This window comes from Thrips palmi, unplaced genomic scaffold (genome assembly GCF_012932325.1).
Source record: "Thrips palmi isolate BJ-2018 unplaced genomic scaffold, TpBJ-2018v1 HiC_scaffold_18, whole genome shotgun sequence".
NCBI classification, from domain to species: domain Eukaryota; kingdom Metazoa; phylum Arthropoda; class Insecta; order Thysanoptera; family Thripidae; genus Thrips; species Thrips palmi.
Genome location: NW_023144627.1, coordinates 15,873,365 through 15,897,759, shown reverse-complemented (window position 1 = coordinate 15,897,759; position 24,395 = coordinate 15,873,365). Strand labels below are relative to the sequence as shown.

Sequence of the window (24,395 nt, the reverse complement as noted above, 5' to 3'; positions counted from 1 at the left end):
GTTAGCTGTCGGCCAGGTGAGCACGCCGCTTCGGGGTGGACCAGAAATTGTTGCCCAGGGCGTGAGCGGCCAGCAGGCCTCTCAGTCTCTCTCTCTCTCTCTCTCTCTCTCTCTCTCTCTCTCTCTCTCTCTCTCTCTCTCTCTCCCTCCTCCCTTTGCCGCGTGAGTGCGAGAGAGACAGAGCGCTGTTTGCGAACAGCCCGCGGGGTGTGGGTGGGCCGAGTCGTAAACGCTGGGTGCACCTGGAATGCAGACATGGAGCCATCGCCAAGTTGGATTGTCTGCCCGGCTGCGGCCATACTGCGGCGCTGCGGCGCCACGGTGTAGGCGGCGGGTCTTGTACAAGTGGGGACGCGGCGGGGACTGAGTTGGCGACAAGCGCAGTTTGAACTAGGGACGGTCAGCTGATTCCATTCTGAGAGAGAGAGAGAGAGAGAGAGAGAGAGAAGGACAAAGAGCGACGACAGCACTGTTGAATGAGCCCGCAGTCAAAGGAGCAGACTGTACCGGAAATGGCAGCGCGACCGAGATGCGTGTGTTTCGACACTGTAGTGAAAACGAGGAAAAGCGCAGCGCACCGCTACAGCGAGTCTGAAAACGCGCAGCTGGCGCGTAAAATGTGTTTTCGAGTTTTCTTTTGCGAGACCGTCCGTCCGCCCGCCCGGATGCATGATGCATGATCACGTTCTGCATTTCGCTCTCCCTTGTGCCGCTGTACCGGGACGGCCGGCACGGTCGGTCGCCGCGCGCGTGATCGCAGTGCAAGTAGGGCACGAAGGGCCCCGGCCAAAACGACGCAAAACGACAGAAGGCTTTTTTTCGGCCTCTGGTCTCGTGTGAGGCGTCGATATTTTCTGCCGGAAAATGTGGAATTTTTCTCTTTGGGACTCTGGAGCTTAAAACTCGTCTAGAATTTTTACCGCCTCCACCGGTCTTCTGGCCCACTGTGCGTCCTTTAAAATGCTGCTTCCGCACCTGACTCCTCCCCCCGTTCGCACGTGTCGTCTCCACCCTCGGCCACCAGGAGGCGCCACTAACCCGGTCCTCTCCCCGCAGAGCGCGCAGAGCCCCCATGCCGCCGACGCGCTGCTGACCCCGCCCCGCCTCGCCGCGCGCCGCCCCCGCCGCAGCGGCCCGCCATGACAGTTTCTTGATAGCCGCTGGCATGGAGGAAGAAGGGGAGGTGACCATGGCCGGGGCCCCGGCGGGTGCCGGCCCCGGGGCCAGCAGCACCACCACGACGTCCTCGACGTGCTCCTCCACGACGCGCATGGAGCAGTCCTTCAGCTCGTTCAGCAGCACGACGGCCAGCTTCAGCTCGACGGGCATCAAGCAGCTGGCGCAGTCCACGTTCGGCGAGGACGAGGCCCAGCGGACGGCGCCGCCGCGGTCCGCGCTGCTCAGCTCCATGAAGGGCAACCGCAGCCCGCTGTTCGGACACAGCCTGCTGACGCGCACGCTGCAGCAGTCGCAGCAGCAGCAGGTGGTGCAGCGCACCGTCATGCAGCACCAGGTGTCCGAGGACGCGTCCGACGCGGAGACGGTCATCGCGGACGAGGGCAGCGGCGAGGAGACGCGCTACCGGCTGCCGTCACAGTCCTCGCCCGGCGAGGCCGTCACCATGACCACCACGGTGCGGCAGAGCTCGGCGTCGTCCACGCAGCACTGCAGCCAGGCGTCGCTGACGTCGTCGCTGACGCCGCGCAGCAGCGAGGACACGGAGAGCGACCGGCTGGCCTTCAGCCTGGAGGAGGAGGACGAGCTCTCCGAGGAGGTGCTGCACGTCGAGCACCAGCAGCACCACCGCGCCGTGTCCCCCGCGGGCCGGGAGGGCCGGCAGTGGCTGACGGCCGACGTGGCGGTGGGCGGCGGCAGCCGCAGCATGGAGTCGCTGAGGACGTCGTCGGCGGGCGCCGCGCCCGGTCGCCGCGCGTACCAGCCGGCCTCGGAGCGCGACCTGCGCCGCGTCGTGGCCTCCTCCGTGGAGGCGCGCAGCCTGGAGAGCCTGGAGCGCCACCTCCGGCGCGCCGTGTCCGGCGAGGTGCTCCCCGAGGGCCTGTCCGAGGAGTCCGCTCTGAGCGCGGCCGAGCGGCGTCGCGGACTGTTCGCGGGCGCGGTGGGCTCGGTGGGCGAGCGGCGCACCACGGTGCCCCAGCACCTGTCCCTGCCGCCGCCCTCCTTCCTCTCGCCCGGCGACCGCCGCCTCACCATTCTCTCGCCGCACTCGCCCGAGGTGCTGCACCTCTCGAGCTCCTCGTCGTCCTCGGTCTTCATGTCGTCGCTCAAGACGCGGAGGAAGCCCGCCGTCGTGCTGCCCAGACTGGTGCTGCCGCGCAGCGAGTCCGTCTTCTCAGTGTGAGTATGTTCTATTTGTGTTGCCGCCGTGCCGCCGAGCCGCCACGCGCAGCGCGCGGCCGAAAGGCAGCGCCAAAGGCAGCCAAAGCCAGCGCCGCCGAAGAGGTCGCCAACGAGGCGGGAACACGGATATTCACTCCCAGCCAGGAACGCACCCTGTAAAGCCACTTAAAGTCATGTCGAACGCACTAGAGATCCCTTACTACCGGTGCACCTCAATTGCAGTCAATCCCACTAACATTTTTTGACGGTGCAGTGACATGACCTCGGGGAGGCCCGACGATACCTCGAACTTCCCCGGTTCGAGAGTCGACTAGTCACGCGCGCGATCCGCGCCACCGTAATTGCCAAGTATGCGGCGGATAATGTTTTCGCGCGGCCCGCGTCGGTCCGGCCGGCCCGGCCGGGGTCGCAGTGTCTTGGCCGCCTTGGCCCAACTGGCTGTTGGCTGGCCACCAAAACATTCCCAGGCTGTTTTTCTGGCCACTACATTTCCCATCCGCCGGCTGGGCTCGACGCGCCGCGTCGCCAAGCGAAGCCCGGCGAAGCCCAAGCCGCGCGAGCAGCGGACTCATTCCGAGAGTCTGTCTCTCTCGCACCCACACGGGAAGCCCTGCGAGTGCGAGAGAGACAGAGCGACGACTCTCAGTCTACAGCGGACGACACTCGTCCTTGTAGAACGCGCCGAGCGCAGCGCGCAGCACGCAGTCAAGTATGACAATTTTGGCGTGCGCGCGCAGGCAGCGTGCACTGCCGCTCCGAGTTGGAGTGCAGGCTGCAGAGCGTGCATAGGCCCTGCGTGTTTCGCTCAGTTCGTTTCCACGGTCGAATGGAGCGCTGTACCGTAGCACTACCGACTACGTCTACAAAACTGCAACGGCTTCAAAATTTAAAAAAAATGAAACCAATACATGTCGGACACACTGCTTAAATCTTACACGAATGATTCTGAATGCTCTTAATTCAAACAAAGTTCTTAGCAGCTGTGAGGAAGTTCATTCCTAGTGAGCTTCTCAAGAAAGTACGTAGCTGCAACCTCCGCGAAGCGACGCGAATGCCTTCGGCCGCCGTTAGCAGTGTGGCGGGCTAATCGCGTAATCCACGCGCGTAAAACACACGCCCGCTACTGCGCGCGGCGCTCTCATTCATTGGAGAGCCCCGCGGCCCCGCGTGCGTCAAAGCCTTTATGGCCGTTATCGCGTCATAGTCATCGAGAAATCGAAGAGGGGCCCGCCAGCCGGTGCAGCCCGAATTGGTATGATTAGCTGCGTGGCTTGCTGGCTGGGTCTCGGCGGGGCACTCTCGGCCTCCCGTGGGCCGCGGCAGGGGCGGCCCAGGGACCGCCAGTGGGGGGACACCTCCGGGCGAGGCAGGTGAAGCCAGGCAGAGCGGCGCAGTGGGCCAGAGGACCGGCAGGCGGTTAAAATCCCGAACGCGTTAGGAGCTCCGGACTCGGTAAATGGGGCTCAAACCGAACGTGTGACCCCACCAATGGATTGCTCTCCGAACGAGGAATCCATTGGTGGGGTCACACGTGCGGTTCGAGTCCCATTGACCGACTGTGGAGCTCCTTCAGCGTGCCGCAAACTGCGGAGATAATCTCGCTGAAACAAATTGCTAATTCTCTTTTGTCTGGACAAACCCGGCCCGTCTGGAGTGGAAGCACTGCGATTCGAACCACGCCACTGCAACAGCCCTGCCATTAGCAGCCGGGCTGGAGGCAAGGGCTGGAAGGAGAGCCGGACCTAGTGAAGCGATTCTCGCAGGAAGGAAAAGGATGCTCAGCAGCACTGTGAAAATTTGTCGTCAGATCTTGAGGACGGTTTCATCATAAACTGACACAATTTTTTATCAGACCTCTCACGCTTATATTCCATGGGAGTGACAACAACGTCATCAACTTGTTGACATTTTCCTGTAAGGAAAACGAGCCTTGAAGTTGTCACCGAGTGACGAGCAAGATTTTCACAGTGGGGAGGCCGCGGGGAGGACCAGCCCCCCGCGAAAGTGTCCGACTGTCACCCTTTTCATAAAGGCCGACGCGCTCAAGTTTTCCCTCTGCAAATTGTGCCATCGCCGCACTGCCTGCCCGGCGCTGCCATCTGGGGCGACTAAGTGCGACTATTTGCGGATCGGAACGCTGACTCACGTCTTCGCTACCAGCCACTGGAAAAATAATAATAAAACTAGTTTTATTATGTTCATACTGTGACAAAAATTGTTTTAAAAAGTCAAAAAAATTTAATTTTTTTACAAAAATGTAACACGGTTAAATCTATGTCTGGGATTCCTAGACCATCCTGGGGAAAGGGGTTATATTTTCCAGGATCAATCTAGGAATCATAGGCATTACTTATCCCGTGATAAGATCCAAAACAGATTAATAAAGCAATAAAAATGTAAACCTTTTTGACAAAAAAAAAAAAACGTTAACGCTAACGCTAACGTGAAAGCAGATGATACTTATGAGAATGTTTATTGAAATGTATGAATGTGACATTTTGTCAATTTCATTCAAAGAGTAAACACTCGGAACTCTTTTTTTGACAAATTTCTTACACATGGTAATTCATAAAAATGTCGATTTTAGTATAACTTTTGAATATCCTAACGTGCCATTGTTTTGTGTTAAACATGTTCGCAATGACGGTGGGACACTCATATGTCCGATACCACTTGTGTTGGGTATCATTTTCGTTGTTTCAACGCGAGGATGCACAATTTGGTGGCTAAGCACATAAATACTCAATACCCGTAAAAGTTGTGTTCGGTACTAGGGCAAGGCGCCTTGCGGCACGCGGCGTGTCAGCCACATCTCCAAGCGGGGCCGGGCGGCCGGCGCGCCACCCGAACCCGACCTCAAGATAGATAAGCAAGAGTGGCGCACACTGCCGACTGCCGACGCGCCGCTTCTCGAGAGGGGCAGGGGTTCGGGGGGCGCTGCACCATGCGTTCTACGCACTCAAGGCTCAAGTGCGTGTGTGTGTAGACTGCTGCGGGGTGTGGCGGGGCGCGGTGGGACGTGGCGTCTCGGCAAGGGAATGGGCGAGGGGGGCAGCTACGCGATGCGTGCTAGCAGCGTCTCGTGACGACGCGCAACGCGAGGGACGCACTTCATGAGTACTAGATAACTGGGTGTCGAAGTTATACGCCGCGCGCGCAACCCGAGCCCCCGCAGGCGCCCCGATTCATGGTGCGGCGCGCGACGGCGCGGCGCGGCAGACTGCGGGCCCTCCGCTCATAATCTTCTAGGCAGGCCAGCCAGCCGCTGCCTTGCCAGCGAGGCGCTCGGCCTCTTCTAGGCTTGCTAGTCAGGCAAACGAGGCTACTGCTGCCTGGCTAGCCGGAAACTCGGTACTCTCTGCACGAGAGTACAAGCACGCTGATACGTGAACGTATCATCTGCTAAAAAACTTTTGCGAAACGCAACCTGCGCCGTGGGTGCTGCGTAGCCCCGGACTAGAAAGTTCGTCCTTGGCAAGTTTCGCAGCCCGCGCCTCTCGGTCTGTCTCGGGATGACTTTTATGCGCCCCTCGACAGACAAGGCCGTGCAATCGAAGCTCTCCTCGACTCGGCGCGGCAGCCAGGCCCCGTTGTGACGTCATCCGGCCCGCCCTTGCACTTCCTACCTGCTGCGTATCTCCGCCATCCAGCCCCACAGCCTCACCGCCCCTCATCCCGTTGGCCGCTCTTTCGTCACCACTTATCTGAACCGCCCCGCACCGCCACTCCCTTCACCCTTTCCCTCTGCCTCCCTTTTTTTTCTTATCTCCATGCAATCCTCGGTGCGCCCACCCCCTGCCCCTCTCTCTCTCTCTCTCTCTCTCTCTCTCTCTCTCTCTCTCTCTCTCTCTCTCTCTCTCTCTCTCTCTCTCTCTCTCTCTCTCTCTCTCTTCACCGCTCCCCACACCTCCCTCCGCCTCCGCCTCCGCCTCTGGATGGGTGATCCCTGGAGTTACGCTGGAATCCCGCGGTGTCCCACACTGCTAGAGCCAGGCGGCCAGGCAGTCAGGCAGCCAGGCAGGCAGCCAGGCAAGCAGGCAGCCAGGCAGGCAGCCGGCACAGGGCTCTCGGAGACTAGGCCGCAGGATCCGGGGAGGATTTCCTTCTTTGGTTGACGCGCTGCCGCGCCGTGGTTCCGGGGCTTGCCGCTTGAAGCGCCGGCGTCGCTGCGACGTCTCGGATTGGGAGACTTGCAAAGCCTGGCCGAGGGCTGGCCGAGGCGGCGGGGGAGAAAGACTCGGCCAACTTCCAATAACGAGCTCGGCGGAGCGGGGGAAATAATGAGACTAATTTTTGCGTCTTCTTTGTCTGTTGCAGGTGAGTACCGCTGCGTTCGTTTGCGACGTCGGTTTGAGTGAGTAACCAACCCGAACGATCCTTTGGAGTCAGCAACCTGTGTGATCTGTGATCTCGTACAACTCCTTTCGAGTGAGCAACCTGAGGAGTTTCATTGGCTCTAGAGCCTCATGCAACTGTCCATTCCGAGCGGCGTGTGCAACTCTATCGGGGCGAGTGTTTGGCCCGGGCCGCCCGCACAGCGGGTGCACTGGCTGCTGTGGGCGGCTGGCCGGACTGCTGCTGGGCACTCCCCGAAGTTGTTGTTTGCAACTGCAGGGGCGTGGCGGCAGTGGCGTGGCGGCAGTGGCGCTCCGGAACGAGCGGCCACACCGTCGGAGCGTAGCGGGCCCTCGCCTTTTGATGCGCTGCTGGTGGCACTATGCTGGTAGCGTTTCTTGTAGCTCTGTGTGTGTGTGTTTGTGTGTGTGCGAGAGAGAGAGAGAGAGAGAGAGAGAGAGAGAGAGAGAGAGAGAGAGAGAGAGAGAGAGAGAGAGAGAGAGAGAGAGAGAGAGAGAGAGAGAGTGCCCCATGGTCGGCCTCTGGTCCTTCGGAAGGACTCCTTCCCTAGAATTTGCATCGAGCCTCACGGGCCGGGCGGACGGCGCTCACTCACTCTGTGACGCAGGTGTGTGCGTTCTTTTTGCTACCCAAAGAAAGACTCGAAGCAAAGTCCTCTGTAAGCCGCGGGCCCGGCGACGCAGAGCGACGCAGAGCGACGCAAAGCCAGAGTAGCAGCGTAACCTTGCGGCGCGGCCGCGTGGCGTGCGGGCTGATTCCGCGAGAGCCCGCTGTTCTGTCTCTCTCGCACTCGCAGGGCGTCCCGTGTGGGTGCGAGAGAGGCGGAGCGTCGACTCTCAGTCTGCTGTGGGCGGTCCGCGCGTCCCGCCCCCAAGTTGTTGACATTTCGTTAAAGGGCCCAACCCTTGAGCCCTTCAGGTCCGGACGGTGCGGACGCTGGGCTTCGCCGCCACCCCACTGCTGGCCTCGCTGCCACAGCCACGGTATTAATTGGAAGCAAACTGGTGTGCCAAAGGGAGGGGAAATGACAAAAAAGGGGCTCCTTTTGCGTGGCGGCGCCGCTATGGGATTCGAACCCGCCACCCCACCGCGTGAATGTTTGCGCAGTGAGTTACCCGCTTTGTTGTGCCCAGTGGCGCCACACGGCACTCGGCCCCGGCCGGCCACATGATTAAGTTTTATCGACTACCTTGAGACATGTTGGTGCTTGACATCAAAAGGAAGCTATTCGCTTCTGTTGGCACGGACAGCGGCAGCTCGGTGTGAATCGCACGTCCGCGTCGTTTCAAGTTGGTAGTCAGCCGGCATTAATTTGTCCACGCACGACGGATTTCGCTAGATTTCGTCCAAGTTTACGCCTTAAATCTGCTTGTTTCTTGCCTTTTGGGGAGGGGTGGGGGAATGTCGGATTTCCAGAGATTTTGAGACACAGGATCTCTCGACGGTATCTTTAAAAAAAAAAAATGAGCTGACAATTTTTGAAATTATCTCGATTTTATTGCGAAACGGAAATGTACGGCGTGATTTCTGTTGGCATCGATCTAGCTTTCCATGAATGCGGCATCATGAGCTCCCAGCTTAACCTCGCTTTGACTCACAGTGGATCACCGAGGCAGAAACAGGATCATTCCATACATACCTGGCCAAAAAAAGTTCGTTTTTTTTTCTTTTTTGAGGAAAACAAAGTAGGTTTTGTTATTGCAGTTGGACTTGGGGCACGCCGGCCGGCCGTCGAACTTGTCAAGGGTCGTGACGGTGCTGTTGTCCGGCAGACGAACTTCGGGCGGGGGAGTGACAGACGTTGCAAAAAGCCGCGGCTGACTTGTTTGGGGCTGCAGCGGTCAGGGCGCGAAACCGAAAGCGACGAGAGCCGGGCAGTTTGGACACACACCGGCCTTGGAGGAACCGCCAAAGTTTATAATTGCAAAACTCATTCATTCTCCATACTTTCGGCTTCGGCAGAGACGAAGGAATTCTCCCGAAGTAAATCATTCTTCTCATTGGCACGGCGGTAATCGACCAAAAGGGTCGCAAATCATAAAAGAATAAAACATTCATTTTCAGATTTTTGTCGCCCTCAGCACACGCCGCTTACGCGTCCGGGATTTTGACCGCCTCCACCGTTCTTCCTGCACAGTGTGCAGTGGTGCCGGAGACTTGCTTCGGCGGGTTGGGAATCTGACGGGGTAGTGGGCCGTGGTGGTCAGTGCAACAGTCAATTCCAATTCGCGGTAGTGCCCGCGCGCTACCCATTCATCAATTACGCATTTCGGCCGCGTTCGAAGCGGCGAGTCCTTATTGCCCCGCCAGCAGGCTGTCTCTCTCACGGGGCGCTCCGTATGACCGAGCGAGGGAGAGAGAGAGAGAGAGAGAGACGAATGGACCCCGCTGCAAAAGCGCGTCAGGCAGCTTCGAACGCAGCCGGCACCGTTTTCACGTGTGCCACCCCTGCTGATGCCACAGCAGAGCGGACCGAAAAAAAAAATGCCCACCACCGCGAGAGCTTATGCGTCAATGCCTCGACTTAATGAAGTATCGGGCGGCGCTGCCTCCGCGTCGCGCTGTCCTGGCTTGTTATTCTTGCTAAGCGAATTTGCGTGAGGGGCCGACACTTCTGTACGAACGGTTAGTCGCCAGTGTTTGTGGAACAGCGCTCATTATGCCCGGCCAAAATGTCACGCAGTCCGTCCACCCAACTGCTAACAAAAAAATAAATTCAAATTTTTAAGCATTTTTAAAAGAAAGCAAAGCCTAGTACAAATTTGCCCTTTCCAACATTTTCTCAGAGCACAGTGGGTCAGCGCCAGAGAACCGGTGGAAGCAGTCAAAATTCTAGACGTGTTTTGAGCTCCAGAGCTGTCGCTAAATGGGACTCGACACGAACGTGTGACCCCACCAGTGGATTGCTCTCCGAACGAGGAATCCATCGGTGGGGTCACACGCTCGGTTCGAGTCCTGTTCAGCGACTCTGGAGCTCAAAACGCGTCTAGGGTTTTGGCCGCCTCCCCCGATCTTCTGGCCCACTGTGCAGTCCCTCCCAGGGGATGCTGCTCGCTGCACTGCCTGGCGTGCTGCAGGTGCGGCAGGTGCCGCTGTGGCTGGGCGTCGTCGGCGCCGTGCCCGCTGCGGTCGCCCTCCGCCCTCGCCACCCTCCCCCTCCCCCGCCTCGCTGACGCATCGATTCGACAGCAATCCCGTCGAAGCTCAGCCGTCGCAGCCAGCCGGCGAGTGGTACAGCCGACTCAAGTTCCGAAGACAGAGTCGTTTGGTCGCACCGCCTCTGTCGCAGGCCGTCCTGTGGCGGTGCGAGGGAGACGACGCGACGAAACAACGGGTCTTCGGAATCGCTCGGCAGCGCGGCAGCTATTTGTCTTGCCTTTCCGCCGAGATTTGCCGAGGGAATCCGTGCCAGCCGAAGCAACCTCCCATCCCCACCCCGATGACCCATTAAAACGGAATTTTATTATTAAGAGCACAAACGAAGAGGAGTGCCACTGGCGCTGTGCGACCGGGACGGTTTTATCCGTGATGCACACATTTCGGACGAAGGCGAGGGAACTGGCGGTCGCCCAGATGAGAGCACTTCGGGCTGCCTCTTTCTGATGGTGACAAACGGCGCCGAAAATGACGGTGGGCCAGAAGACCGGTGGACGCGGCCAAAACTCGAGACGTGTTTTGAGCTCCAGAGTAGCGAAACAGGGCTTGAATCGAACGTGTGACCCCACCAATGGGTTGCTCTCCGAACGAGCAATCCATTGGTGGGGTCACACGCTCAGTTCGGGTCCTGTTTAGCGACTCGCTGGAGCTTGTTTAGAATTTTGGCCGCCCCCACCGGTCTTCTGGCCTACTGTGCGGTGACCGTTAGAGCACTGTTAGTGTCTGCACCGCGCCTGTCTCACTGCACTGCAAGTACTTCAGCCCGCCCCGTCCGGATCCACACCACTTGATGAGGCGCGGCTGCCCCACCCCGCCCCATCCAATTAAAACTTGCCATTTGTGACGCTTAAGGGCGACAGCTTGACGTCTTGTGCGCGTTTCCAAACACCGAGTTTCAAGTTTCGCGCCCTTCTGATTGGACATCGACCTGGCCATGGCCAGTCTTGTTGAGGCCAGTGGCTGTCCAGCCCCGCAACGACCCGTTTTCGGTCGTGGACTGAGAGTCGTTTTCATCGCTCTGTCTCTCTCGCACCTATACGCGACGTCGCATGAGTGCGAGAGAGACAGCGACGAAAGCGACGCAGTCGACTGCTCGCGGTCTCGCCAAGAGTGAGGCCGTTACACTGCGAGGGTTCCTCAGGGTTCCTCAGGGTTCCTCCCCAAGCCCAATCCTCCTGGACAGGCGAGGCACCGCCTTCTGGATTGGATCAGCTCCGCCAGGCCGCGGCCGACCAGCCCGGGATTTCAGCAGGCGGTGTAATGAATCCGCTACTTACGGCTTTGTCGTACCCTCGGCAAGTCTGTCTGTCTACTGTCTATCTGTCTGTCTGTCTGTCTGTCTGCCTGTCTGTCTGTCTGTGCGTCTGCCTTCGTTTCTGCGATGAGTCCTTGATTTTCAAGGTCCCTTTTGTCGTTGCAGTGAGACGCTCAGACGCAAGCCCTTCCCGCGCACGCTGCTTCGCTCGCTGCAAATTACCCTCAAAGCCTGAAAAGAAAACACGCCGAAGCGCTCCGCCCGTCTTTGCCTCGGCAAAAGAGCAAATGAATTTGTCTTAAACGAGAGCAGGTGAACCAAAGCACTGGCAGCCCGCCTGAGGGTGAAAGGGGCGAGGCGGGGCGAGGCGGGGCGAGGCGGGGCGAGGCGGGGCGAGGCGGGGCAGCGGGCAGGTAGGGAGCTGGCTGTCTGGGCCTCGATGCCGGCAGACTGATTCCCTTGTTCCGTCTCTCTCGCACTCGCGGGGCGCACCGCTCGGGTGCGAGAGAGACGGAGCGCTCTTGGTTCGGCAGAGTTTCGCGGCAACATGGCGGCACACTGCCCGGGGCGAGGCAGTGGCTCCGTGTTCTACAACGGCAAACAGGGATGGGAATCGAAACGCCCCGAAAGGCGTCCGAAACGCTTCCGTTGCACAGTGGGTCAGAAGACCGGTGCAGGTAGCCAGAACTCCAAACGCGTTTTGAGCATCAGAGTCGCTACTAAGGACTCGAACCTCACGTGTGACCCCCCTTATGGATTGCTCTCCGAACGAGGAATCCATTGGTGGGGTCACACGTTCGGTTCGAGTCCCATTTAGCGACTCTGGGGCTCAAAACGCGTCTGGAATTTAGGCCGTCTGCGCTGGTCTTCCAGCCCACTGTGCGCTGCTCCTTCGCCACCTGTTTCCAACTTTCAGTCCTTCCAGTATCGAGGGTCCTGCGACTCATCATTGGCGATGTCCACGTGTTTGAACTCAAGTCAAGACTCGCCCGCCACGTGGGCCTCCTAGAAAGGTCGCAGAGATTGCTCGTCTGGCTCTTCGCGACCAAAGTTTCTCGTCATAATACGCTCTGGATCAACAAGGACACCTTTTTTCCCCGACAGACAGTTGCCCCCTGACCTTCCTCCGCGGCGGACAACTTTGGCCGGAAATGCCGGCGCACTGTTGCCAGCGCCAACACTGCCAAACAATGCGACAACGACGCACGGAGTGACGTAACTCGGGAAAACGAGACGAATTCAGAGAGGCGCGCGGAAAGTTTTTAAAACGGTCTGCCTGCCCGGTCCTTGTTTCTTTCTTCTTTTCGTCGTTTCAACCTTGCTTCGGCAGATGCATCATAATTGCCCCCCTCATCTTTTTCGCGGTGCATGCGGCCGAGTTGTTCCTCTAAAGTCACGAATTATTCTAATTTCAGGGCACTTGGCTCCGAAGGGTGACTGCTCCAGAGTCGCTAAATGTGACTCGAACCGAACGTGCGACCCCACCAATGGATTCCTGGTTCGGAGAGCAATCCATTGGTGGGGGCACGCGTTCGGTTCCAGTCCTGTTTAGCGACTCCGCAGCTCAAAACGCGTCTAGAGTTTTCGCCGCCGGCGCCGGTCTTCTGGCCCACTGTGCCGCGCAGACCCAGTGCGTCCGGGGACTGCTTTGGGCCCGGCTCGGCTTTGGGGCCCCCTTTAGCCCCCCATATCCAGACCGGCAGCTCTTTTATTCAAAGTGGGGCTCACCGCAGCGTGGGTCCTCGAAAAAGGGGCAACAGTGTAACAGCGACGCCCACTCGAACGGCGAAATAGCCAATGGCAGAGTTCATTAGTACATCGCTCGCCCGGGGCAGTGTGGGCGCGGAGTCAGCTGCACTGGAGTCTGTCTGCCTGTCGGTCCGTCCGTCCGTCCGTCCGTCCGTCCGTCCGTCTGTCTGTCTGTCTGTCTGTCTGTCTGTCTGTCTGTCTGTCTGTCTGTCTGTCTGTCTGCGTGTCAGTCAGCCGGCCGCTCGGGCAGTCTGTCTGTCCGCCGCCCATATCTCACCGGCCGCTGCATGCAGGCGCGACATTGCTGCAACGCTCCGGCGGCCTGATCCCGAGAGTCGTTTTACGTCGCTCTGTCTCTGTCGCACTCATGGAACGTACCGTTTGGGTGCGAGAGAGACAGAGCGACGAAAACGACTCTCGCATTCAGTCTGCAGCTGCAACACAGCGTCCGGGGTGCGGCACCGTGCCTCGCTTAGTAGCTTGCTGCTTGCTTGCCGGCCTCCACCCCGAGCTTCGTAGGGCTGGGGAAGTTTTGTCCCGGAACAAGGCGCCGACTGGAGGGGGGGAGAGAGAGAGAGAGAGAGAGAGAGAGAGAGAGAGAGAGAGAGAGAGAGAGAGAGAGCGGAAGGGAGAGGGAGGCATCGTCAATCGACTCCGCCAAAGTTGGGGATGCGTTTTGACTTTGAGCATCCGGGTTCCGGGAAGGCGAAGGCGAGGTGAGGTGCGCCTTGCCACCGCTTCGCCGCTCCACGTCCCGCGGCCCTAGGCACGTCGCGACCCACAGTGTACATTCCGCACATCCAAAATGCCTAACGTCTACGTGTCGTACACGTTTGTGTGCGTGTGTGGCTGTGTGTGTGTGTTTGTGTGTGAGTGTGCGTGTGTGTGTGTGTGTGTGTGTGTGTGTGTGTGTGTGTGTTGCAGTGCATCATGCGGGCATTGTTGGCGTGGACACGGCCGGGGGCTGACATGTGCCCGTGCTCAGGCCGTGCCTGCCCTGCCCTGCTCTGCCCTGCCCTGCCATGCCCGCCAGGTAGCAGGCCGGGAGGCGGTATCCGTTAAACCCCTGCACCGTAAACTTGAAGCGGTGGCGGCGGAGCCCTGTCGAATGTTCTGGAAAGCCGCCAGCGGCCTTGGGGAGGGCAGTGCACCGTGCAGGACAACCAAACAATCCCCAAAGGCACTGCGACCAAATTTTTCCTTTTCCACTCAAAACCGTATTTCCAATTCATGAACGCTACAGGGTCAACAGCAGGAATATCATAGAGTAGAAAAACTAGACAAGTCTATTTTTCCTGCAACGCAATTTTTTCGGTGACCGTCTCCGGCTTGCGGGTAGGGTTCTAAAAGCGTGAAAAATATTTGGAAAAATTGCGAAAAAAACGGTTTTTTTCGGTTTCTTTTCATCGCTTTACTTTTCGAAAAATATGAAAAATATAAAAATGGACGTAAATTGAAGCATTTGAGGTTTCCAATCGACTCGAATAGAAAGGTATAAAGCATTGGAGCAAGGGACCCACTTTGAAAAAGGCATGGAAGCATGAGGAATAAGCGATAGAATCGCTCTCAATAAGTCTTCTACTGATTAAGAAAAGCGAAACAATTAAATAACAGCTTTTTTCACATTTTAAGTGCAATTCAAGTAAAATTTAATTATTTCCCGACAGGAGCTCTGTTTCTGCAACCATTTGAGTCTTATCTACTCCCGCCACCGATTCAAACAATTTTCAAATCAAAATATATTTTTCCGTTTTTTTAAGGAAAAAAAAACGTTTTTTTCCATGGTTTTTTTCATCAAAAATAATTTTCATGTTTTTTTAGAACCCTACTTGCGGGGCCCACAATACAGTCACACACACACACAAACGCTCGCACACATACACTGTGTACCGCGCGCGCCAGCCCCAGCCCACTAAACCCAGCGAAAACAGTAGGCCACCGCGCGGCTCGCTCGCGTACCGTAGAGCACACTGACAAAACAATCATACACGCCCGTCCGTCGCGGCGTGTGTGTGTGCGTGCGTGCCTGTGTGTCTGTATGTGTGTGCAAGGCAGCGCGCCAGTGTGCATAGGCTTTTTGACCGCCTGCGCCCGCCCGCCAGACCGCCCCCTAAAAAGCCAATCGCCCCCGCGTAGGCCGGTGCGGTCGCCGAGCGTCGCTGTTCGTCTCTCTCGCACTCACGGGGTCGTCCCGTGGGTTCCTACGGGTGCGAGAGAGACGGGGCGAACCTCCGGAAGAAGGGTGATTCGGAGAGCGCGCACCAAGCGACGCGCTCCCGGCCTCGGGGAGGACACGTAACGGGTCGCGATCGAAGCACGAGCGGCTTGTGTGTGTGTGTGTGCGTGTGTTCGTGCGCAAGGCCATAAACGCGTTGCACAGATCCCGCGAACGTCACCATCCGATCACACCACAAAGGCCCATCCATTATCATAAGTGACTTTTGACGAGGCCTCCGCTCTCTCTCTCTCTCTCTCTCTCTCTCTCTCTCTCTCTCTCTCTCCTCTCTCCTTTCCGCTCTGGCAGTGTCCTCCAGGGACGCGCGTCCTTTTTGAGTCCTCCCCGCCGTCCACAAAATTATCTTCTGTCTGTATCCTTCCTCCGGGCCAGGGGAAGAGAGGGGGAGGGGGTGTTGTCCGCGCGCAGCAAAATAAATGACAGCAATGCCACAGCGGAGACGCGCTAGAGAGAGAGAGAGAAAGAGAGCGAGAGAGAGAGAGAGAAAGAGAGAGAGAGAGAGAGAGAGAGAAGGCGGTGTTGCGGCCTGTCAGCGAGCAGGGCGTGAAAGAGCCCGAAAGAGCCCCGGGAAAGCGGGAAGTCATGCATTCGCTATTTGCCATCGCCGGTCTGTGTGGGCAGTGTGGGTGACAGGCAGAAACGCCGGCAGACGTCTGCGGTGTGGAAGGGAGGGCGAAGGAATATCCAGTATCCTTTACTGTTCTTCACGCTTACCGTACGAAGTATTTTCTTTGTGAGCTTATGTATGCTCAAAATACCTTGCAATAACAGGCTGCTTTTCTTTGTAAGACTTAAAATAGTAAGTAAGGTGTAAGTAAGGTTTTCAGAGTGTTGAATAATTTAAGATGAGAGAGGTTAGAGGTTACCCACTTGTCATGGAACATTTTATTGCCCCATGAGTTACGCGATTTAACCACATCTAGTATGGTGATTGTCTCGCGGCCTAACAGCGCTGATCATGATAACGGTGATACAATTTCGTCCCCGCCTGGTGGCTTTTATGTCCGACGCCTGTTCCAAATTGTCCTTTCATTTATCAATTCGTCCCGCCGGGCGGACACAGAGTTTTATCACCACCGGATGTGCTTGGCATCATGTCCCATGACATGTAAGGCGTAGTGTCGTCACTTTGTCAAAACGACTTTTTACCAAAGGAATGCTATGTGGCATCTCTCTTGAATTGATTTGCACGTTAATTTTGATTTTGTGGCGTGATGTCCTCCGCCAAAAGACAATGATTTGGTGACGAGAAGCCCGTGTGTCCGTGCCGACTGCCGACCGGCAGAGAGTGAGGCGAAGGAAGCGGCGCCGCATTTTGCTCACGTCCAAATCGTTTCGGTCCCATTACTGTGGAGATGATCCTGCAGGGGCGGAGCAGACCGAGAGAGGGTCTCCGTGCCCCGTCTCTCTCGCACCGCTACGGGACGCCCCGCGAGTGCGAGAGAGACGCAGCGACGCAGCCACTGCTCGAAATGAGCCGGCTGCTCCTCTCAGACAATGTGGCCGCCCGGTGGCGCCATCTGTTGGCCCGGCGTCCCTGCCGCTCGGAGTATCGCCCGCGTGTCCTCTCGGCGATACCCCGGGCGACGGTCCGCCGCCGCTCCTAGACAGTGTGTGCAAGGCCATGGCTTTAGGGGAAGGCTCTATAACCACTCTAACGCAGTGGACCACTCAAATCCTGTAATTGTGGACTTTCGGAAATTTTGACAGCTTTACGAGGCCGCTGCTCCCAAGTGAAAAGTAGTTAAGGCGCGTTAGGGCCGACCTGAGGCGAGGCATGAAAGACTTGGGTGCTAAGAGTACCAGAACCTGGAGAGTAGTCTCTAACGGTCTCTAATCGTGATTTGGGCCGACTTTAAGCAGCCACTGCGTCTGATCCGAGGCGGTATTTCGTCCTTCCTCAACGGGCAATTGGTCTTTGGACCTTCCTTTAGCATGCCTTTGTTACGGAGTGCGATTATCTGCCTTAGTTTGGGAGCAGTATTGCCGCAAAGTTGATCAAAACGGTCATAAATGTCTTTGAAAAATCGTGTTATAAGCCGACTTTAAGCAGCCACTGCGTCTGATCCGAGGCGGTATTTCGTCCTCCCTCAGCGGGCAATTGGTCTTTGGACCTTCCATTAGCATGCCATTGTTACGGAGTGCGATTATCTGCCTTAGTTTGGGAGCAGTATTGGCGCAAAGTTGATCAAAACGGTCACAAATGTCTGAAAATAGTGTTTTGATCAACTTTGACACAATACTGCCGTCAGGGCGCCTGCGAGGTCGGCAACACGCCGACACCCGTGCGTGGCAGCCAGGGGGTTGCCTACCTCGCAGGCGCTTCGCAGACCCTCCTGCAGGTGGCTCAGCAGCGCGCGGGGAGACCCCGGGCTCGGAAATCTGCGCCGCGGATACTCCTCGTGGGACGCCAGCGGGGAGTATGGACGCCGCGGGGAGGAGACCCTTGTCACGCAGGTTTCGAATCGAGGTTTAAAAACCGCCCTGATCCTCGTGTTTAAGGGGTTGGTCTCTGTCTTGTGTTTACCATTTTAAAACAACCATTTTCACTCGGTTTTTTTTATCATCTCAACTTTTGTTCCGATTTGGTTTTGTTGTGGCTGCTTCCCACTTTATTGGTGTTTCTCGGCCAACACGTGTTCCCTAAATGTCAATTGTTATTTTTTCTTTCTTTTCACGTTGCCGCTGCACTAGTGTCGCAGGTCCGGCGTAGGGACGCAGCCCTCGGCACCCGGCCTGCGCTCTGTATGCCAGGGCCTGTCGGGGTCCGGCCCGCCCGGACGCTCCCCGGAAACTAACATCCGATAACACGGACCTGCCGGACTGCGCTGCCGCGCTGCCGCCTCTGCCATTCTGATTACCATTTACGTGTGCAGGTCCACCCGGACCCGAGGCCCGCCTCTTTCGCGTCCGTGTCCTCACTGGTGAACAAAGGCGTCAGAGCTATGCTCTCAGAGGACGTAAAATGATTCGCGCCCGCCTGGAACGGAGTGAATCGTTCTATGCGCTTATGGGAGGGCGTGAATTTTTGTAGGACTTTACGCCCTTGAACGGCGCGAGAGTCTGTTTTCTGAAGGGCACAGTTTTAATGTCTTTGTTTCCTAGTGCATTTCGATGTAGCCCTTCGTGGACAATCGAAAGGATTGATTGTTGTTTTCCGAGTGTATTTGGGTAATGTGGCATTTTGGTGCTTTTTTCCATGTAAGTTTCATTTTGAATCACGCCGTCTCCCCTCGTCCTTTCATACTCACTGGCCGACCCCTGCAGGGCCCTGCCCAGGGGGCAATCTCGGGCCCCTTCCGCTTGGCTCTACTCGACGCGTGTAAAGCCTTTCCCCCGCTCTCTCTCTCTCTCTCTCTCTCTCTCTCTCTCTCTCTCTCTCTCTCTCTCTCCCCCCATTCCTTACCACTGGTGACGTTTTCGACCGCGCCCACGGCTTGGTGGCAGTTAGTTGCAAATGCTCAGGTCACTTCTCACTGCAGCACTGCAGTGGTGTTGCGAACTCTCTCTCTCTGCCCTCTGAACAGCGAGCCGACGTTCGACATTTTCTATGAGTGTGTGTGTATTTTAGTGAAATAGAGAGAGAGAGAGAGAGAGAGAGAGAGAGAGAGAGAGAGAGAGAGAGAGAGAGAGGAGAGGGAGACGTGCTTTATTACGTTTGCAAGGTCGTTTCTGAAGGACCCACTTTAATGTATTTGCACCAGAAAAATAAGGGGGAACTGAAGAAATGAAATCCTGAAAGTTCCCTGTCACTCATTTCATCTTTACCCTCTTTTTCTCGCTGCTCCAGAGTGAAATCTAGACATTTCGTTCGACAAGTTTGGTCGTAGACCGCTGTTGTTTCTTTGGGCCTGCAATACCCGAACGAGAACGTGTGCGCCTCGGAGCATCGCCGAGGTAAGGCCGGACCCTTCCGCCTGCCCCGACCTCTCGAGGCGGTGGAGGGTCGGAGGGGGCGGGGGGTCGCGTCGGAGGCCTTCACGCATTAGGGAGGTTTGGGTTGGGGAGGGAATGACGGGTGAAAGGAATGGCCGTTGCCAAACAGTGTGTGGGGGGTAGAAGGGGTGGGGGCGCTCGGAGGGTCAGCTGCACCGAGGCAAGCTATAGGTCCAGCAGACTGATTCCGAGAGTCACCGCTCTGTCTCTCTCGCACTCATGGGGCGTCCCGTGCAGGTGCGAGAGGGACAGAGCGACGAAAGCGACTCTCGGAATCAGTCTGCGGGCCAGCCAGGGCCAGGCCGGGCAAGCCCAGGCCGGCGCGGACGTGACCGAATTGAATAACGACGGTGTGCGAGGAGAAAGCCGGGAAAGGGAAGTCGTTAATTTCAATCATCGACGGCGTTTGTCAGAAATCGAAAACGTGGCGAACAAAACGGAATTAAAAACCAAACCATAGCGCTGCTAATCATTTTTTTAAACAAAAAAAAAAATTCGTTTGTGCGTTAGTTATTATTGCACTTGAAAACTAAATTTGTTTTTTTTTTCTGTTCCAGGTGAGTGCGCTTTCTTGGACTCAATGTCGATCGCTGGCGGTCCAACAACAGCGAGACGTATGTAGTGCATCTGGGTTGTGGAAATACCCTCGCAGTAAGCCCCGGTGCTCTCTCTCTCTCTCTCTCTCTCTCTCTCTCTCTCTCTCTCTCTCTCTCTCCCTCGCAACCTTTGGCGTAGACGGGGTGCGCGCGGACCCGACTGCCTTTGGTGGAGTCTGCTGGCTTCTTACGCTCTCGAGACGCGGGACGCGCGGGGCGCGCGGGGCGCGCGGGGCGGCACCGTAACCATAGCAACGCCGCTGAGGCAAGCTTGCCGCGAAGGGAAGCCAGGCCCTGACGGATATGAATTCTCTGGGGATTATAAAGCCTCTGTGGCCTCAGGTGCAGCCTCGCGACGCCACCACGCCTCACGCCGCGGGCGGGGCGGGCGGGGCGGGGCTGGCCGTACCGCACGGGGCGCGAAACGCGAGACTCTGCCTCCCGACTTGAATCACTGCCTTGTGTTTACGAGAATGGCACGGCAGAAGTTTCCGTTCCGCTCCTCTATTTGCAGCCCCCCCCCCCCGGCCACTTTTTTCCAGTGTACATTCGCGGTGAAAGTGCCACCAACAACTGCGCGTCGCCCCAAAATGACCGATCTGCGTCCGAAACTCGCGCCCAAATTCGGGTCCCGCCATGACAGGGCTCGCGCCGCGGGGTGCGGAAGCGCGCGCGTTTTGAGTGACAACACGACAGCAAAGCACCGAGAACATCCTCACCTACACCAAAAATTGAACAGACTTAAATTTAGTGGAGGTTCATCAGCAGATTTTTTTGTTGAAATTAGAGTCGAATTTATTCCAAAAATTTTGCTGCTCAGAAATATTGAACCACCGCTCTCGTAGTGATGTGAACTGGGTGTGAATTTACCGCACGGTCTTTTTTTTTCACCCCGGCAGCGTAGTTCGTTGTCTTAGCCATTGTAAAGGACGACCCGAGACCCCTGGATCTCGCGCCACCTCCTTCGGACCGTTCTCTTGAAGGCGAAAGTGGCCCTGTCCTTGGCGGCAGTGTGGCCGCCTGACCTTACCCCCCCCCCCCCCCCCTCCGGCCAGCAAGCCGTCGACAATATCTAGCAAACGAGAGGAAAATCCTTTGAATAGGAGCGCTGCCCTCTTCCCCCACCTGTAATCCCATTAGAGAGGGGGGGGGGGGCACCGTCCGGCCGCTGATTGGCTGCTGGCCACAGCGAGCCGCGGACCAAGTTGGAAACTTTAAACGAAGAGCTCCCCCCATTTACCTAATTAGTTCGCAGGGCGGCCGCGCACGCGAGGCTGCCGCGGCGCTGCCCACTGTTAGTGACCGGAAGTGACCGCCACTGTCGGGGTGCGCGGGAAAAGCGGGCGTTGAATTTGAACGGCGACGCGTGTCGAAAGCGATTCGCCGGGGATCGTGTCCAGGCGTCTCCACTCGGGCAAAGTGGGTCGCCGGCTAGCTGAGCCCTTTGGGCCGATTGAGGGGCACAACGTGTATCGCCTCAGAGAGACAGACAGAGCAAAGGGGGAGGAGCGAAAAATTGAAAGTAGTCAAAAAGCGATAATTGGAGACAGAGCGAGGGAACGAGAGGAACAAGCCGACAAGCAGCAAGCCGGCCGGGGCGGCAGTGAATCGAAGCAATCGGTGCGTCCTTTTCGCACTCACTGTGTCACACGCACACAAGCACGTCTCTCTCTCTCTCTCTCTCTCTCTCTCTCTCTCTCTCTCTCTCTCTCTCTCACACAGACACACGTTTAGAAAAACAGGGCGCGTACCAACGCCCGCCCACGCCCACCAAAACAGACACACACACACACACAGACATCGTGAAATGTGCATGTTTGACGCGGTCGGCGTTCGGTACAGAAACAGACTCGGTGTGTGTGTGTGTGTGTGCGGTCCGAATCATCACGAGCGCGAAGGTCGATTGAAATTTGGTGGAGCAAGATCCCAGCTCGCAGCTCCATTCGCAACCAGCGAAGGCTTTGCTTTGACAATCTGGCGGAACCAGTCGTCGTTCGCTCTCCGTGTTTACAATGGAGGGGAGGGGATTTGGGGTTTAACTTGTCGCCGAAAGTAATTTTGCCGAGTGAGGCTGGCCATTGGTGCGACTGGCCTCGGCTGGCCCTGCTCTGCTGCCGCCGAGTCAGCTTGCCCTTCATTGATTTTATTTTGAGGTGACAACAGGTCCGTGGTGGTCCGTGGCCCCTGGCCCTCGCCCTTCGGCCTTCGTCCCCTCGCGGCCCGAGGTATAAAAGACCCTCGGGGAGAGCTAACGTGGACGCCTTCCCTCCTGTCCCCCCCCCCCTCTCTCTCCCTCTCTCTCTCTCTCTCTCTCTCTCTCTCTCCTCTCTCTCTCTCTCTCTCGGCCAGGACGACGTCCCTCATTGCTTCCTCCATGTTCGGCCGTCGCCGGCGGCCCTGTGATGTTCGATGGGTTATTCTACCACGAAACTTGGGACGTCTCGGCTCGACCCACCGCACGTCGGCCGTCGGGCTGGGTCGTCAGTCCCATGGAAGCAATGACGTCACACACACGCGCGCGCGCGCGCACACACACACACACACACACACACACCTCTGTGTCTGACTAATGGCGCAGCAGCTCAGCATCGGGCTGGGCTGCTTCCAGCGGGTGGTGGTGAAACCCCTTTCATAAGTCATCAGTAGCAAAAGAAAAATTGGAACGAGAAAATATGGAGAAGCTCGGGGAGAGCAGGTAGTCAAAATGAACCCCATTTTGGCGTCATCATATTCACCCCCTTCTCTCTCTCTCTCTCTCTCTCTCTCTCTCTCTCTCTCTCTCTCTCTCTCTCTCTCTCTCTCTCTCTCTCTCTCTCTCTCTCTCTCTCTCTGTGTCTATCTCGCACGGAATGAACGACCGAACCGAAACGGTGTTGCACGCGGGTGGTATTGGTTTGTAGAGAAAACGAGAGAGAACGAATGAATGGCGTCGGGGGCGTCGGTGACGGTGGCTGCGCTCCCAGCCGATGCCCCCCGAATCGGGGACCCCGATGGCTGCCACGGCTTGTTTTCTCCCCATCAAGACGTGTTGTGCTTGCGAGCGGAGCGTGGAGCCTGCCGCGCCTGCCGCGGCGACGCCAAACAAGTTGTAAAAAAGTCAGACCAAGGAGACGCGAGCCTTGTATCACGGGCCACGTTTAGCTTAAAAAACTTTCCTTTGCGCCTTCTAATTTTTTCTTCACTTTTTTTGCGGTGTTTTGTGACCTGGAATGCCGACGCCGCCGGAAAAATGGGGCGCGCTTTCTCGTCCTCATCAGTGTTTTCCTTTCTGTGCGTCGTCCGCTCTTGAAGGTCGCATGAAATCAGGTGCCGCGTCGGCGGCCCCACACTGTCTCGGCGCGCCGAACGAGACTCTGTCTGCCGTGGAATGCTGTGAATTCGGTAGGGGGGGGGCAAGAATGGCAGCCATGCGGCCCAGCCCGATGACGAGAGAGTTTCCGCCATGCCCGCCATACCCGCACAGTGGGCCAGGAGACCGACACAGGCGGCAAAATCTCCCGACGTGTTTTTCGCTCCAGGGTCGCTGAATAGGACTCGAGTTGATCGTGTGACCCCACCAATGGATTGCTCTTCGAACGAGGAATCCATTGGTGGGGTGTCACACGTTCGGTTCGGCCGGTCCGCTGGACCACTGTGCGGCGCGTCGTCGCCGTGACACCCGGTGCGACTTGCAGCCCTTGTTGTCGGCCGCCTCGTCCCGACTCGTGAGAACCTCCCCCTCCCCCTCCCCCGGCCCCCGTTCCTTTGAGAGCGGCGGCTCTCCGTCGGACGCCTTTAAAAATACATGCGCGCTCGCATGGCGGTGGGGGGGGGGGAGCATCGCACATGGACGGACGGCCAGCCAGCCGGGCGCTGGATCGAAAAACCATGTAAATAAAGGGCTTTGGAAACAATGTCGGCGTGCTCGGCGACCTGGGCGAGGCCTGGCTGGGGCCTGGGCTGCCGGGGCCTGGGCAGCCGGGGCCTGCACCGGTGTCGCCGCCGGCTAAAAGGCAGATGGGGGCCGCGTATTGGCCGGGCCCGGCCGCGCCGCGGTGCGAGCGAGCGAGACAACCTGCGCGGTGGCGCGTTGGCGCAGAGGGTGGCGCCCTGCCCGCCCCGGCCCGCCCCCTCCCCTCCGCCGCTCTCGGTGGGAAGCGCCGCGCCGAGGCCCCGCGCGCCAGTCCGCGTCCAGCCCCGCCCCGCCGCGCACGCCGCCGCCACGCCGTGCCACGCCGCCGAGTCGCCGCGCGGCGGCCCGCCCCCGAGGACGCCGCCGTCGACACGACCGCCGCCGCCACCGCCGTCGACGGCGAGGTGCACTGACACCGCCGCGGCCCGCGCCGCCCCGCGCCACGCCGGGTCTATTATCGTGTGCTATCGCGCAGTGCGTTCGTCCGCGGTCCGTCCGCCTGTTGCCCGTCCGCGCGTCGCGTTGCGTCGCCGTGCGTCGCGGTGGCGAACACGACTTGTTGAGCGGGCCGCGCCGTGCCGTCACGTTTCGTGCCGTAAGCTCTCGCGAGTGACAGTGTACAGACATCGCAGCAGCGCCGTGATACAGTGTTGGTGTGTGCTTTGGTCTTGCTTGGTGCCGATTCTGTTTTGGTTTCCGCCACCGGAGATGGGATACGCCACGTCCGTACTGTCTCAGTGCTCGACTTTTTTTTGTGTGTTCAAGTGAAAGGCTCGTCAACGTTTGGGAGGAAAAGGCATCAACGAAAAACTTGCGAACATATGTCTGCGGGCGGCCTTCGGGGCTGAATAGCGTATCTTG

The 24,395-nt window shown here is 57.9% G+C and overlaps 1 protein-coding gene across 8 annotated transcripts in view; it reads left to right on the top strand.

The window, feature by feature from the left end:
* LOC117645120 (cAMP-specific 3',5'-cyclic phosphodiesterase) overlaps positions 1-24,395 on the top strand; it is a 287,146-nt gene that overhangs the window by 153,681 nt on the left and 109,070 nt on the right. The window contains exon 1 of one of the 8 annotated variants that reach the window (XM_034385050.1): positions 2,123-2,355. The exons of the other annotated variants lie outside the window; for them this stretch is intronic. Within the exon in view, the coding sequence (XP_034240941.1) occupies positions 2,273-2,355 (83 nt within the window). The 5' untranslated portion in view covers positions 2,123-2,272. Of the gene's footprint in view, positions 1-2,122; positions 2,356-24,395 lie in introns of those variants that run through there. 8 annotated transcript variants of the gene reach the window in all.